At 43.5% G+C, this 17,639-nt stretch overlaps 1 protein-coding gene across 2 annotated transcripts in view; it reads right to left on the bottom strand.

Annotated features, from left to right (window-relative positions):
* Positions 1-17,639, bottom strand: part of LOC140735646 (interphotoreceptor matrix proteoglycan 2) — a 70,657-nt gene that overhangs the window by 4,848 nt on the left and 48,170 nt on the right. For both annotated transcript variants that reach the window (XM_073060940.1, XM_073060941.1), the window contains 2 exons: positions 13,693-13,884; positions 3,147-3,374 (listed from right to left, as the gene is read on the bottom strand). In XM_073060940.1, the coding sequence (XP_072917041.1) occupies positions 3,147-3,374; positions 13,693-13,884 (420 nt within the window). The remainder of the gene's footprint in view (positions 1-3,146; positions 3,375-13,692; positions 13,885-17,639) is intronic.

Raw genomic sequence — 17,639 nt, 5'->3', positions numbered from 1 at the left:
TTCCTGCTGTGGATGCCAAGGGAGTGGAACGAGCAGGGTGGGTAGGATCCTTCATGATGTTATTGGCCCTTTTCCAGCATCTTTCTGAACATGTCTTTCATAGTGGGTAGGCCGATGTTAATAATGCATTAAGCAGTTTTAACTGCCCATTGTACAGCATTCCAGACCGCCTCAGTACAGTTCCTGTACCATGCAGACCATGAGAGATGTGCACTTCCAGGAGTCTGAAACTGTTTGCAGTTTGTATTGCTGTACCGCCAACGTAAAGAGGGGTGTGAGTGGTGCGAGTTCTGAAGTTGATAACCATCTCCTTTGTCTTGTTGACATTAAGGAAGAAGTTATTTGCTTGAGGAAGCTAATCATAGAAAATATACAATACAGATGGAGGCCAGGTTTGTAGCCCTGCAGGTCACTTGAAGGTCTACTTACCAAGTGCTTATTGAATGTGATAAGGTTTCTGCCTCTACCAACTTTTCAGTTTGTTAGTTCCATGCCACTATCATTCTCTGGGAGGGGGAAGAAAGTTCTTATCTCCACATATACCAGCTTAAATCTATGCCTCCCCCATTTTTTTTGAGCTCTTGACAAAACAGTAAAAGGTTCTTTCTATTTGTGTATGTCCTTCATAATTTTATACACTTAAGTTTCCCCTCAAACTCTTGTTCCAAGGAAACACCCTTAGCTTCATCAATCTATCACCAGTGGTACAATTTTTCATACCTGACTACATTCTTGCAAGTCTCCTCTGCACTTGCAATGTGGTGACTGTTGTTCAACTAATTGGTTTCACAAAAGCCTCCCAGCTCTTTATATTCCATGCCTCAGCTAATAAAGAAACGCATACCACATCCCCTTTTACCCAGTTTATTAACCTATCCTGCTAGCTTTGAGCATGTGTGGATGTTCACTCCAAAGCCACTGTTCATTCTCCCGTTTCTTATGTATTCACTTGCCTGATTACACCTCCCTAAACGCATAGCTTCCTCAGGGATTATAATTGTCTTCAATTTTCTACCCATCTAGCCAACCTTTCTCCGTGCTCCTGCAATTAACCGTTCCTTCTTCCTCTTGTCAACATAGCCAATTTTTGTATCATGCAATCTCCTTGTGTACCCCAGGTTATTGAGAGAGGCAAGAGAAGCAATTGCTTGACTAATATCTTCGAGTCCTCTCTAGCCACAGGCAAGGTCCCGGATAACTGGTGAGTAGCTAATGTTCCATTATTCAAGAAGGGAACTAGGGATAATCATGGAAATTATAGACTGGTGAGTCTCATGTCAGTGGTAGGGAAGTTACTGGAGAGAATTCCTAGGAATAGGATTTATGAGCATTTGGAAAACTATGGCCTAATTAGGGAGAGGCAGCATAGCTTTCTATGGTGTTACAAGTGGATCTGCAGATGCTGGAAATAAATAAAAACAAAATGCTGGCAGAACTCAGCAGGCCAGACAGCATCTATGGGAGGAGGTAGTGACGACGTTTCAGGCCAAAACCCTTCATCAGGAGTGAAGTAACATGGGATGGTCGAGGGAGGATAAGAAGTGGGGGGAGGGATGAAGTAGAGAGCTGGGAAGTGATAGGCTGGAGGGAAATGGGCTAGGGGAAGGTGGAGAATTATGGGAAATAAAAGAGAAAGAAAGGTAGGGCTGGGGGGAGATTATAATGAGGGGGGAAAAAGAGAGAGAAAGAAAACCAGGCTACTTGTCTCCCGCCTAGGTAGCCTCCTACTTGCCGGCATGAACATTCAACTCACAGACCTCCGTTGATACCCCTGCCCCCCCCCCCCCCCCACCCCATCCCTATCTATAATTTTAGTCTGGTTTTCTTTCTCTCTCTTTTCCTCCCTCACTATAATCTCCCCCCAGCCCTATCTTTCTTTCTCTTTTATTTCCCATAATTCTCCACCTTCCCTCTAGCCTATCACTTCCCAGCTCTCTACTTCATCCCTCTCCCCAATTCTTATCCCCCCTCGACCATCCCATGTTACTTCACTCTTGATGAAGGGTTTCGGCCCGAAACATCGTCACTACCTCCTCCCATAGATGCTGTCTGGCCTGCTGAGTTCTGCCAGCATTTTGAGTTTTTATTTCTATGGTGTTAGTTGTGTCTCAATAGCTTGAATATTCTTTTAAAAGTGATGAAGGTAAAGCTGTGCATGTTGTCTACATGGATTTTTTTGTGACATTTGAGAAGGTCCCTCGTGGGAGGCTGATCCAGAAGATTAAGAAGCATGATCTACATGTGAATTGGCCCATTTGTATTCAGAATAGAAGACAGAGAATAGTGGTCAAAGAGACATGTTCTAGCTGTGATTGGTGGTATTACTCATGGTTCTGTACTGGGACCTCTGCTGTTTTGTGATGTATTCAAATAACCTGGATGTAAGTGTAGATGGGTGAGTTACTAAGTTTGTAGATGATATAAATGTTGATGGTGTTGTGGATAGTGTAGAAGATTGGCAAAAGAATACAATAGGATATACAGTGGCATGCAAAAGTTTGGGCACCCCTGGTCAAAATTTCTGCTTAATCTTGCTTAAAATATTCAAGAAATGTGTCATCTTTAACTTTATGCCTTTTGGAAATCAGGTCATCTTTTACTCGCTCAGCTATTCACAGTAACAGAAAGTTCTGTGTAGGCAGAAGAGATTAGTTGGTAATTTGATTATGAATTTAATTGGCTTGGTACAACATTATGGGCCAAAAAGCCTGCTGTACTGGTCTATGTTCTATATGTTTTTTTTTAACCTAAAAGGCCCCATTTTTAATAATCTAGTGAGTCAGAGATAGGTCATTTTTAAAATGAAACACACAAGTTTTTGACCAGAAGCTGGGCACTTCTTTCACATCAGGGAGTAGAACAGACAGGCTTTGCATGGAGATTCCAGATAAGGAAACTCGGACAACAGCCTAGAGATTCCAGATACTAGGGAGACAGAAGTTGGCTAGAAATTCCAAGCAGTAGAGACTTGAGCCTTGGGCCCAGTAGATATTAACCAGAGATTTCAGGTACTAAAGAGGTGGACGGCCGTTGATCTTGGCACTGGAGAGGCAGACCATGGCTAAAGTACCTGACCTATATATGAGAATCTTTTATTGATACTTAACCATTTTTTGTTTAACTGCATTTTGCTAAATCTTCTTTACCTGTGTCTGAAAGCTGGTTGACCATGAGGCCCAGTCCTCTGGCTGCTGTATGTCCCAGTCACCGATTCTTCATAGCAAGAGTAGAAACTGGTGTCCAAGATCTGCAGATGGATCAGCTCATCTGAGTTACTGAATCCAGGGTTGTCCAAAGAATTCACAGAGAAGCTGAGCCAGGACTGCGACTGGTGTTGATTGGAGAAGTCATCAAAGCGACTGAACCGCTTGTAACTGGAAAAGGAAAACTGCAATGGTCACAACAACCTTCCTGGAGTGTTTGGATCTGGAGACTTGGCCTTGGTGAAGGGTTTTTGGAAGGAGGATGGGACAAAATTTTCCATCTTATTCTCAACCCCAGTTCTGCCTTTATGGGAGACCAAGATCAAGTGGTGTAGTGGCAATGGAGAGTAGTTGCCCAAGACTATTTAGCATATTGTAAGCAATTTTGGAGTCCGTATCTAAGGAAATGTACTGCCACTGAAAAGATTTCAGAAGATGTTTATAAGATTGATCGCAGGAATCTGTGGGTTAATATATGAAGAGTGTTTGATGGATGGCTCAGCGACAGTTCAGAAGGATGAGGGTGGAATCTTATTGTAACCTACTGAATACTGAAAGGCCGGGATAGAATGGACATGGAGAGGATGTTTCCATTAGACCATAAGACCTAGGAACAGGATTAGCCTATTCAGCCCATTGAGTCTTCTCTGCCATTCCATTACAGCTCATTCATTATTCCTCTCAACCCCATTCTCCCTTTGACGCCCTGATTAAGCAAGAATCTATCAAAAATATCTAATGGCTTGGCCTGCACAGTCGTTTATGGCAAAGGTTCTGTATATTCCCCACCCTTGGGCTGAAGAATTTTTTCTCAACTCTGTTCTAAATGGACGTCCCTCAATTATGAGGCTGTGCCCTCTGATCCTAGACTCCCCAACAATAGGAAACATCAACTCTACCCAGACTTTGCAATATTCGACAGGTTTCAATGAGATCCCACAGCTCCCCCCCACCCCGCCCCTCTCATGCTTTGAAACTCCAGCAAGTACAGGCCCAGAACCATCAAATGCTCCTTGTGTGTTAACCTTTTCATTCCTGGGATCATCCTCGTGAACCTCCTCTGGACTTTTGCCAGCATGTCCTTCCTGAGATAAGAGGCTCAAAACTGCTCACAGTACTCCAACCAGTATCTTATAAACCCTCAGGATTACATGTATTCTAGACCCCTCAAAATGAATGCTAACATTACATTCACCACCGACTCAACCTGCAAGTTAACCTTTAGAGAATTCTGAATGAGGACTCCCAAGAGCCTCTACACCCCTGAATTTTGAATTTTATCCCTATTTACAAAATAGTTCACACTTTCATTCCTTCTGCCAAAGTGCATAACCCTGAACTTCCCTACACTATATTCCAACTGCCACTTCTTTTTCAGTTCCCCCAATCTGTCTTAAGTCCTTCCGTAGACACCCTGCTTCCGCAATGCTACATGCCCTTCCACCTATCTTTGTGTCATCTGCAAACTTGGGTCACAAAGCCATCAATTCCTTCATCAAAATCATTGATGTGCAAGGTGAAAAGATGCTGTCCCAACACTGACTGCTGTGGCACGCCACTGGTCACCGGCAGCCAAACAGAAAAGGCCACCTTTTTTCCCACTCTTTGCCTCCACCAATCTGACAAATTTCTATCCATTCCAGTGCCTTCCCTGTAATACCCAGGACTCTTAGCTACCTCTCTTTAGCTACCTCTTTCAGAATTCCATGGTCTATCTGGTACAGGTGACATCTCCCTTCTGACCTTTCAGTTTCCCAAGCACCTTCTCCTTAATAATAGCAACTTCTGCCCCCTGACCTCACATTTCTTTCATTCTGCTAATGTCTTCCACTGTGAAGGCTGATGCAAAATACTTATTGTGTTCCTGCACTTTTTCTTTGTCCCCCATTAATATCCATCCAGCATCATTTTCCAGCAGACCAATATTCACTCTCGCCTCTCTCTTACTGCTTATACATCTGAAAAAAGGTTCTTGTATCCTCTTTTATACTATCGGCTAGCTAATCTTTTCTCTTTAATGGCTTTTGTAGTTGGTTCTGTTGTTTTTTTAAAAACTTCCCAATCCTATACCTTCCCAGTAATTTTTGCTATTAGATGCCCTTTCTTTTGCTTTTATGCTGTCTTTTGAGTTCCCTTGTCAGCCACGCTTGCTTCATCCTCCATTTAGAATACTTAATCTTTGGCATTCACCTTTCCCGTGCCTTCTGAAATTTCTCCAGAAACACCAGCCATTGCTGTTCTACCGTCATCCCTGCTCATTTCCATTTCCAGTCAACTTTAGCCAGATTCTCTCTCATCCCTCTGTAATTCTCTTTCCTCACTGCAATACTGATATATCTAGTCTTAGCTTCTCCTTCTCAAAGTGCAGGGTGAATTCTGTCATTCTGATTAGGAATAGTCAGCATGGATTTGTGCATGGAAGGTCATGTTTGACAAATCTTATTGAATTTTTTGAAGAGGTTACGAGGAAAGTTGATGAGGGTAAGGCAGTGGATGTTGTCTATATGGACTTCAGTAAGGCCCTTGACAAGGTTCCGTACGGAAGGTTAGTTAGGAAGATTCAATTGTTAGGTATTAATATTGAAGTAGTAAAATGGATTCAACAGTGGCTAGATGGGAGATGCCAGAGAGTAGTGGTGGATAACTGTTTGTCAGGTTGGAGGCCGGTGACTAGTGGTGTGCCTCAGGGATCTGTATTGGGACCAATGTTGTTTGTCATATACATTAATGATCTGGATGATGGGGTGGTAAATTGGATTAGTAAGTATACAGATGATACTAAGATAGGTGGCGTTGTGGATAATGAAGTAGGTTTTCAAAGCTTGCAGAGGGATTTAGGCCAGTTAGAAGAGTGGGCTGAATGATGGCAGATGGAGTTTAATGCTGATAAGTGTGAGGCACTACATTTTGGTAGGAATAATCCAAATAGGACATACATGGTAAATGGTAGGGCATTGAAGAATGCAGTAGAACAGAGTGATCTAGGAATAATGGTGCATAGTTCCCTGAAGGTGGAATCTCATGTGGATAGGGTGGTGAAGAAAGCTTTTGGCGTGTTGGCCTTTATAAATCAGAGCACTGAGTATAGGAGTTGGGATGTAATGTTAAAATTGTACAAGGCATTGGTAAGGCCGAATTTGGAGTATTGTGTACAGTTCTGGTCTCCGAATTATAGGAAAGATATCAACAAAATAGAGTACACAGTAGATTTACTAGAATGTTACCTGGGTTTCAGCACCTAATTTACAGGGAAAGGCTGCAGTTAGGTCTTTATTCTTTGGAGCGTAGAAGGTTGAGGGGGGACTTGATAGAGGTATTTAAAATAATGAGGGGGATAGATCAAGTTGACATGGATAGGCTTTTTCCATTGACAGTAGGGGAGATTCAAACAAGAGGACGTGATTTAAGAGTTAGGGGGCAAAAGTTTAAGGGTAACACAAGGGGGAATTTCTTTACTCAGAGAGTGGTAACTGTGTGGAATGAGCTTCCAGTAGAAGTGGTAGAGGTAGGTTCGGTATTGTCATTTAAAGTAAAATTGGATAGGTATATGGACAGGAAAGGAATGGAGGGTTATCAGCTGAGTGCGGGCCACTGGGACTAGGTGAGTGTAAGCGTCGGCACGGACTAGAAAGGCCGAGATGGCCTATTTCCGTGCTGTAATTGTTATATGGTTATATTATGATCACTGCTTCCTAAGGGTTCCTTTACTTTAAGTTACCTAATTAAATCTGGATCATTACATAACACAATCTAGAATTGCTGTTCTGCTAGTGGGCTCAGCCACAAACTGCTCTAAAAAGTCAGCTTATTGGCATTCTACAAATTCCCTCTCTTGTGATCCAGCACCGTGGATTTTCACAGCCTACCTGCATATTGAAAATACCCATGGTTATTGTAACATTGCCTTTTCTATCTCTAGATATATTTTGTAGCCCACACCCTGGCTACTGTTTGGGGTCCAGTATATAACTCCCATCAGGGTCTTTTTACCCTTGCAGTTTCTTAACTCCATCCACAAGGATTCTATATCTTTCAATCCTATGTCACCTCTTTCTAAGGATTTGATTTCATTTTTTCCCCAATAAAGCCTCCTGCCTACCTGCCTGTCCTTTCAATACAATGTGTATCCTTGGATATTAAGACCATAAGATATAGGAGCAGAAGTAGGCCTTTCAGCCCATCAAGTCTGCTCCGCCATTCAATCATGGACTGATCCAATTCTTCCAGTCATCCCCACTCCCCTGCCTTTTCCCCATACCCTTTGATGCCCTGGCTAATCAAGAACCTATCTAACTCTGCCTTAAATGCACCCAATGACTTGGCCTACACAGCAGCTCATGGCAACAAATTCCACAGATTTATGACCCTCTAACTAAAGTAATTTCTCTGCATCTCTGTTCTAAATGGATGTCCTTCAATCCTGAAGTCATGCCCTCTTGTCTTAGACTCCCCTAGCATGGGAAATAACTTTGCCATATCTAATCTGTTCAGGCCTTTTAACATTTGGAATGTTTCTATGAGATCACCCTTCATTCTCCTCAACTCCAGGGAATACAGCCCAAAAGCTGTCAGATGTTCCTCATACTGTAACCCTTTCATTCCTGGAATCATTCTCGTGAATCTCCTCTGAACCCTCTCCAATGTGAGTATATCCTTTCTAAAATAAGCTCAAAACTGCACACAATACTCCCAAGTGTGGTCTCATGAGTGCCAACATTGCATTTGCCTTCTTCACCACCGACTTAACCTGGAGGTCAACCTTTAGGGTATCCTGCACAAGGATTCCTAAGTCCCTTTGCATCTCTGCATTTTGAATTCTCTCCCTGTCTAAATAATACTCTGCCCATTTATTTCTTCTACTGAAGTGCATGACCATACTTTCCAACATTGTATTTCATTTGACACTTCTTTGCCCATTCCCCTAAACTATCCAAGACTCTCTGCAGGCTCTCTGTTTCCTCAACACTACCCACTCCTCCACCTATCTTTGTATCATCGGCAAATACATCACAAAAAGCAGTGGTCCCAACACCGACCCCTGTGGAACTCCACTGGTAATTGGCAGCCAGCCAGAATAGGGTCCCTTTATTCCCACTCTCCATTTCTGCCGATCAGCCAACGCTCCACCCGTGCAAGTAATTTCCCTGTACAGTAATTCCATGGGCTCTTATCCTGCTAAGCAGCCTCATGTGCGGCACTTTGTCAAAAGCCTTCTGAAAACCCAAGTACACCACAACTACTGCATCTCTTTTGTTTACTCTGCTTGTAATTTCCGCAAAAAGTTGCAGTAGGTTAGCAGGATTTTCCTTTCAGGAAACCATACTGGCTTTGGCCTGTCTTGTCATGTGCTTCCAGGTACTCCATAATCTCATCCCTAACAATCGATTCCCAGGTGCTGATGTCAGGCTAACAGGTCTATAGTTTCCTTTCTGCTGCCTCCCACCGTTCTTAAATAGCGGAGTAACATTTGTTAAGCTTCTAGCTAAGATCTTTTTCCAGCCACGACTTGTGGATGCCCACAGCATCGTACATGCCAATTTCTAACTGCACCACAAGATCATCTACCTCATTCTGTATAATGCATGCATTCAAATATAACATCTTCACTCCTATATTCATCACCCTTTTTGCTTTTACTCATGCCACGGACTGCAATTTTTCCCCATCGGCTGCCTGTCCTTCCTCACAGTCTCGCTACACACTGCATCAACTTGTATACCAACTGCTCTGTCCTCAGCACTATTACTCTGGTTCCCACCCCCTGCCAAATCAGTTTAAATCCTCCCCAACAGCTCTGGCAAACCTGCCCACAGGGATATTGGTGCCACTTGAGTTCAGGAGTAACTGTCCCTTTTGTACAGGTCATACCTTTGCCCAGAAGAAATCCCAATGATCGACAAATCTGAAATCCTGCCCCCTGCACCAATTATTCAGTCACACATTCATCTGCCAAATCATCCTATTCTTCCCCTCACTGGTGCGTGGCACAGGCAGCAATCCAGAGATTATGGCCCTGGAGGTCCTACTTTTCAGCATTCTGCCTCGACAACTTTACATGTTGTCTCTTCAGGACTTCCTCCCTTTTCCTACCTATGTCGGTGGTATCAACAACTTCCAGCTGTTCAGCCTCCTCCTTTAACACGCCATGGACCTGATCCAGAACATCCCTGACTCTGGCAGCTGGATGACAACATACCACCTGGTGTCTCTTCCACATCCTCAGAATCTGCTTTCTGCTTCTCGAATTATGGAATCCCTTATCACTACTGCATTCTTCTTCACCCCACTTCGGAGCCTCAGTGCCAGAAACTTGGTCAGTGTGGCTTCCCACTGGTAGATCGTCTCGTCTCCCCCCTCCCCAATCATATCCAAACTGGCATACCTATTATTGAGGTGAACGGCTACAGGGATACTATGCTCTGGCTACCTATTCCTTTTCCCTCTGCTACAGTCACGCTGGGCCTTCTTCCTGCAATTAGTGTGACTGTCTCCCTGTAGCTCCTATATATCACCGTCTCGTTCTCCTGTATGAGCTGAAGATCATCAAGCTGCAGCTCCTGTTCCTTAACACAGTCTCTAAGGAGCTGCCTCTTAATGCACTTTGTGCAGATGTAGTTATCAGGGAGACTAGAGGTCTCCCAAATTTCCCACTTCTCACACAAGGAGCTACCGCTACCATTCTCAGCACACTAGCTATGTACTAATAGGGGAAAAAACTTACTAGAAACTTACTTAGAACCTCTGCCCATGCTTTCCCAAGTCCATTCTCGTCTAAGCCTGTTGAGCCAAAGCCGGACCATTCCAACAATGCCCGCTCGGCTTACACCTCCTTTCTTTTTATTGGCCCCACACTGATTGTCACCCGCCAAGAAAATTAGGAGAGTCTTGGATCGAAGGGCACAGCCTCAGAATAAAGGGTTGTCCTGTTAGAAATGAGATGAGGAATTTCTTCGGCCAAAGTGGTGAATCTAAGGAACACATTGTCATGGAGGGAATGTGGAGGCCAAGTCACTGGGTATATTTAAATTGTTTGATAAAGAGGTTGACTGGTGAAGGGTTATGATTGAATGGTGACGCAGACCTGAAAGCCAAATGGCCCAATTCTGCTCCAATACCTTAAGATAACAAGAACAAAAAACCTGACAATTCGATATTCAAACTCTAGGATATTGCATTTGAAACAAGTGTCATAAATTTCTATATATTTGTCCATTCGTTCATGACACTTGGACTGGGTTGTAGATCCTCAAAGATATTGAAGATTAGAGCCAAAATGTTACTGGGTAAATTCCAGTCATTTCTCTGTTTACTCTAAATCTCCTGAGAACTGTTACTAATACTAAGAACAATAAAACGGCAAGTTCAAAACTGACTTCAAGGGTTTGAGGAGTTTCAGCTGTTGCATGAATCAGAGTCAGCCACTGTCAACACACTCTTGGAAAGGTGTCATTAAATCCAGTTGGTGTGGTCCATATTAGGGATAAAGATGGGGTGTCTCAGGAGTTAGGCTCCAAATTATAAAGATATCATGGAGAATAACAGGATTCAGGATTCTTGCGCAACCTTGTGTAGATGAAGGGTGGTGAAGAAAGCTTTTGGTATGCTGGTCTTTATAAATCAGAGCATTGAGTATAGGAGTTGGGATGTAATGTTAAAATTGTACAAGGCATTGGTAAGGCCGAATTTGGAGAATTTTGTACAGTTCTGGTCACCGAATTATAGGGAAGATGTCAACAAAATAGAGAGAGTACAGAGAAGATTTACTAGAATGTTGCCTGGGTTTCAGCACCTAAGTTGCAGGGAAAGGTTGAACAAATTAAGTCTTTATTCTTTGGAGCATAGAATGTTGAGGGGGGACTTGATAGAGGTATTTAAAATTATGAGGGGGATAGATAGAGTTGACGTGGATAGACTTTTTCCATTGAGAGTAGGGGAGATTCAAACAAGAGGACATGAGTTGAGAGTTAGGGGGCAAAAGTTTAAGGGTAACACGAGGGAGAATTTCTTTACTCAGAGAGTGGTGGCTGTGTGGAACGAGCTTCCAGTAGAAGTGGTAGAGGCAGGTTCTGTATTGTCATTTAAAGTAAAATTGGATAGGTATATGAACAGGAAAGGAATGGGGGGTTATGGGCTGAGTGCGGGCCAGTGGGACTAGGTGAGAGTAAACATTCGGCACAGACTAGAAGGGCCAAGATGGCCTGTTTCCATGCTGTAATTGTTATATGGTTATAAGACAGATCAGAAGAATTAACACATGGCTATTGGGCTAGTTTGGAAATAAAATGAAGTGTTGAAAATGTTACAAATGTCAGGTGTTCGGAGATACTGACTCTAGTTCTGGGATAGGAGAGATAGAGCTGCACTAATTGGAATGGGACCCACACACTGCAGGAAAGGATAAGTAGGGAAATGGAAAAAGTTTTGAAGCACAAAAAATGGGAAACAGATAAATGTGAACTTTATTTCGGAAGTGAAAGCACAGGAAAGAATAAAGATAAACATTGATAGCAAGCCAGCAAATAGAGTTAAGAAGATGATTCAGTAAGAGGAAATCCTAATAAAAATGAATCCAACTGTCTTTATAGTCATGTTCAAAGTCTGAAATAAAACAAGGAGTTGGGGGTAGGTATGCACAGGGAGGAATTAGATGGAGGAGCGATGCTGAGCTTAACTGCCAGTGCTCCCATCTGAGTTTTGAAGGTGTAGTTGTTGCATCCAGAGCCTCTTGGTGAGGGAAGGGGAACTTTGAAAAAGGATGAATTTGCAGCCTCTGGTCCCTGGCATTTACCATACAGAAACTACTCCATCAGTCCGTCGGTCCAACAGTGCCAGCCAGTCGCGGTGGGGGGGTAGCTGGAAGTATAAACACTAGAGATTCTGCAGCTGCTGGAAATCCAGAGCAACACACACAAAATGCTGGAAGATCTCAGCAGGCCAGGCAGCGTCCATGGAAATGAACAAACAATCGATGTTTTGGGCCAAGACACTTCTTCAGGACTGGAGAGGAAGGGGGAAGGCACCAGAATAAGAAGTTGGGGGGTGGGAGAGGATAGCTGGAGGTGATGGGTAAAGGCAGGTGGGTGGGGAAGGTAAAGGACTGGAGAGGAAGGAATCTAATAGGAGAGGAGAAAGGTAAGGGGGTGGAGGTAACCAGGGTGAGTTGATAGGAAGGTGAGAACAGTAAGAGGCCAGAGTGATTAATTGAAGAAGAGGGCGGGGGGGATTTTTTTTTAACATATATTTATGCCATCAGGTTGGAGACTACACAAATGGAATACAAGGCATTGCTCCTTCACCCTGAGGGTAGCCTCATCGTGGCACAAGAGGAGGCAATGGACTGACATGTCATAACATGTCAAAACAGTACCCCAACTTACAGTACATCAGTGTAGTGGACGCCACATAGATACAATAGCAGACTCGCAGGTAAAATACTGCCCCACCTGGAAGGGCAGTTTGGTTGGCCTGTATGGAGGTGAATGGGCAGGTGTGGCACTTAGGCCATTTGCTGGGATAAGTCACTTAAGGGATGTTGATAGGGAGGGACGAATGGACAAGGGAATCGTGAAGGGAGCAATCCTTACAGAAAGCAGAGAGAGGGGGAAGGTAAAGATGTGTTTGCTAATAGGATTCCTTTGGAAGTGGTGGAAATTCTGGAGAACAATGTGTTGGATACATACGCTCATGGGGATAAGTGAGGACGAGGAATTCTATAATTTTTAAAGGCGGTGAGAAAAAGGGGTGAGCGCGGATGTCCAGGAAATGGAGGAAATGTGGGTGAGGGCAGTGTCGATGGTGGAGGAAATGAAACCCCGTTGAAGGAGGAGGACATCTCTGATGTTGAGCAAAAGAAAAGCCTTATCCTGGGAACAGCTGCTCCAGAGACAAAGAACTGAGGAAAGGAAACAGCATTTATACAGGAGACACTATGTGAAGAGATATAATCAAGATAGATGTGGGAACTGGTAGGTTTATAAAAGATATCGGTCAACATTTTGTCTACAGAGATGCAGGCAAAAAGATTGAGAAAGGGAAGAGAGGTGTCAGAAATGGGCCAAGTGAATTTAAGGGCAGGATGGACGTTGGAGGCAAAACTGATGAAATTGATGAGCTCAGTATGGGTGCATGAAGTACCGCCAGTACGCCATTGGTGTAGTGGAGGAAGAGTTGGGAGCATTACCAAGGAAGGCATGGAACATGGACTGTTCTATGTAGCCAATGAAAAGGTAGGCATAGCTGGAGCCCATGGCTACCCCTTGAATCTGATGGCAATGGGAGTAGCTGAAGGAGGAATTGTAGAGTGCGTGGACCCTTTCTGCCAGGTGGTGGAGGGGAACTGACAGTATGATCCTTCTCCCTCCAGGAGGTGGGTTCCAGAGCACTGCTGACCAAAGATTCACTCTTCAGCCCATTTGAAGGGGGCTTCCTGCACAGGTTGGGCAAGGCCCCCACCCCACCCTCCCACACCGGCTGCCACGACTGTGCTCACCTGCTCCTGGTCTGGTCTATTTTTGCCTCAGTCAGCACGACTTTGAAGCGTCTCAGGACTAAGAAGGCCACGGCTGCCAGCACCACCAGCAGAGCCAACACCACACCGAAGGCAATGGCTACCAGGATCTGGTTGGTCATTCTGTGGTCACACCGGGGGCCCATGAACCAATAATCAGAGCCTACGGGACACCTGCAGTGAAATGAGATGGACATCAGCTGAAATATTTTACAAGGCTCAGTAATCCTGTCCGAAAATGAGACAAGCCAACCCTACCCACCCAACAACTTTCCTCTGATAAACAACTCATTTACAGCTCTTCAAATTCTTGCCTAAAGGTTTCTGCCCAGTCCATTCCCATCACCAATTCAGACACCTTCAAACCTCAAAACACAATACTCGCTGCAGGAAGTATTCTCAATCCCCCTTGTACTCCAGTTCATGGTCAATTATTTTAATCCAATTACATCTGGTTTCTGGATTGTGATTATCTGGCACCCTCGCCCCCCGGGAAGCAGTTGATGAACCATGGTGCCCTCAGTAGGGAGTTAGACACAAGTATAATGAAGGATGGAGATAGATTTTCAAAGTGAAGTTAGAATGTGATTTAAGAGTGGGGTCAGTGAGACTCCCATGAACCTGCTGCTCTTGAATTTCAGCTGCTGGAGATCTATGGCAAGTTTAAAAAGTCTTGGTGAGTTATTGCAGAGCCTTGTTGATGGTGAGTGTGTGTTGGGCGGTACATGGTAGTACTGGGTAGGCTGCCCATTAAGGAGCTATTTAGTCCAGGGTGATACTGAAGTCTTTGAGAGTTTTTGGAGAAATCTTTATTTTCCTTTCACACCCCCTTCCTTACGTTTTGGAGGGAATTGTAGAGTTGGAGAGCAAGAGTACATAGAACAGGAACAGACCATTGGCCCACATTGTCCACACTGACCATGATGTCAATCCAGACTTGCCACCCCTGCCTGTACACCACAAAATGTGTCATTTTCTGGCAGCAGTACAGAGCATGACATAAAAATACTGTACCTTACAACTCTAAATGGTGCAAAAGAGAACAGGGTCTTGGTTTAACATCTCAACTGGACCCACCCACTGCACACCATCACCACTGTTCTGGAAACCTAAATCATGTTTTTGTTATAAGGACAGCAACTGGCTTGTTGTCATGGAGTTTTACAACATAGAAACAAGCCCTTCAGGCCAACTCTTCTGTGTAGATCGAGGAGCCACATAAGTTAGTTCCATTCGCTCATGTTTGGATCAAATCCCTCTTAACCTTTCCTCTCCAAGTATCTTTTAAATCTTGTTAATGTGCCTGCCTCGACCACTTTCTCTATCTCCATATATTGACTATCCTCACCAACAAAATGTTGTTCTTCAGATCCCTTTTAAATCTTATCCCTTTCACCTTAAACATATGCCCTCTTCTTTTTGGTCTGAAATGGTTCAGAAAAGCCTGCTCCATATTACAGATAACACTCTGAGAACGCTGCCTGGATTGGAGAGCGTGTCCTATGAGGATGGGTTGAATGAGGTAGAGCTTTTCTCTTTGAAGCGAAGAAGGACAAGAGTTGACTTGATAGAGGTGTACAAGATGATGTATGGTACAGACAGAATGGACAACCAGTGATTTTTTCTCAGGGTGGAAACGGCTAATACAAGAGGGCATAATTTTAAATGATTGGAGTAAAGTATGGAAGGGGGTGATGTCAAAAATAAGTTTTTTAACATAGAGAGAGAGAGTGGTGGGTGCTTGGAACGTGTTGCCGGGTGTGGTAGTAGAGGCAGATACATTAGGGACATTTAGGAGACTCTTAGTCTTAGGTACATGGATGAAAGAAATCTAGAGTAATCAAAGTTCAAAATAAATTTATTATCAAAGTATGCAGATGTCACTATATACTAACTTGAGATTCATTTTCTTGCAGGCATTTACAGGAAATTAAAGAAATGCAATAGAATTAAATTTAAAAACATTGACAAATCACCAATATGCAAAAGAAGACAAATTGTGCAAATAAAAAAATAGAACCATAGAACATTACAGCACAGAAACAGGGCTTCTGGCCCTTCTTGGATGTGCCGAATCATTTTCCTGCCCAGTCCCACTGGCCTGCACATCTCTCCATACCCCTCTCATCCATGTACCTGTCCAAGTTTTTCTTAAATGTTAAAAGTGAGCCCACATTTACCACTTCATCTGCAAGCTCATTCCACACTCCCACCACTCTCTGTGTGAAGAAGCCCCCCCCAATGTTCCCTTTAAGCTTTACACCCTTAACCCATGTCCTCTGGTTTTTTTCTCCCCTAGCCTCAGTGGAAAAAGCTTGCTTGCATTCACTCTATCTATACCCATCATAATTTTATACACCTCTATCAAATCTCCCCTCATTCTTCTACACTCCAGGGAATAAAGTCCTAACCTATTCAACCTTTCTCGGTAAATTAGTTTCTCAAGTCCCGGCAACATCCTTGTAAACCTTCTCTGCACTCTTTCAACCTTATTAATATCCTTCCTGTAATTTGGTGACCAAAACTGCACATAATACTCCAAATTCAGCCTCACCAATGCCTTATACAACCTCACCATAACATTCCAACTCTTATACTCAATACTTTGATTTATAAAGGCAAATATACTAAAAGCTCTCTTTACTACCCTATCTACCTGTGATGCCACTTTTAGGAAATTTTGCATCTGTATTCCTAGATCCCTCTGTTCTACTGCACTCCTCAGTGCCCTACCATTTACCTTGTACGTTCTACCTTGGTTTTTCCTTCCGAAGTGCAATACCTCACACTTGTCTGTATTAAATACTGATAAAATGAATTGTAGAGTTCTTGAAAATGAGTTTAGATGTTGTGGAATCAGTTCAGAGCTTAGCTGGTTCAGAAGCCTGATAGTTGTAGAGTAACAACTGTTCCTAAACCTAGTGGTGTGGGTCCTAAGGCTCTTGTATCTCCTGCCTGATGGTAGTAGTGAGAAGAGAGTACGGCGGTGATAGTAAGTCACAGATGATGAACACTGCATTCTTGTGGCAGTACTCAGTGGTGGGAAGGGCTTTGTCTGTGATGGACTAAGCTGTATGCACCAGTTTTTGTAGACTTGGTATTTCTATACTAAGCTATGATATATCCAGTCAGGATACTCTCCACAAGTATCTATACAAGTTTGTCAAAGTTTTAGCTAACACGCCGAAGCTGCACAAACTTCTAAGTAAGTAAAGGCACTGTCATGCTCTTGCGTGCTGGTCCCAGTACAGCTTCTCTGATACGATAACACCAATGAATTTAAAGTTACGTCTACGTCTACGTCTGATCCCCTAATGAGGACTGGCTTTACGTACCTCTGGTTTCTTCTTATCAGTAATCAGTGGTTTTTCTGACATTTAGTGAGAGGTTGTTATTGTGGCACCATTCAACCAGATCTTCAATCTCCCTCCTGTATGCTGATTTTATCAAAACCTTTGATGCAGCTAACAACGGTGTTGTCAGCAAACTTAAATCTGGCATTGGAGCTGTACTCAGCCTCTCAGTCATAAGTGTAAAGCGAGAAGAGCAGGGGGCTAAACACACAGCCTTGTTGTGCACCTGTGCTAATGGTGATTGATGAGGAGGAGTTGTTGCCAATCCAAACTGACTTGTGAGTCAAGTGAGGAAATCGAGGATGCAATTGCACAAGAAGATATTGAGACCTACGACTTGGAGCTTATTGATTAGTTTTGAGGGGAGGACGGTATTGAATGCAGAGCTGGAGTCAATGAAGAGCATCCTGATGTAAGCATCTTCATTGTCCAAGTATTCCAGAGCTGTGTGAAGAGCAATGAAATGGCATCCACTGTTGACTTGTTGTGACTAGCAGGGAGGGACGGGTTTGATTGATCTAGGAATTGGTTAAAGGGTCAGTACAACAGAGTGGGCTGAAGAGCGTGTACTGTTCT

Source organism: Hemitrygon akajei, chromosome 11, assembly GCF_048418815.1.
Source record: "Hemitrygon akajei chromosome 11, sHemAka1.3, whole genome shotgun sequence".
In the NCBI taxonomy this organism is placed as follows: domain Eukaryota; kingdom Metazoa; phylum Chordata; class Chondrichthyes; order Myliobatiformes; family Dasyatidae; genus Hemitrygon; species Hemitrygon akajei.
The sequence above is the reverse complement of the archived record's forward strand: the minus strand, read 5'-3'. Positions and strand labels throughout refer to the sequence as shown.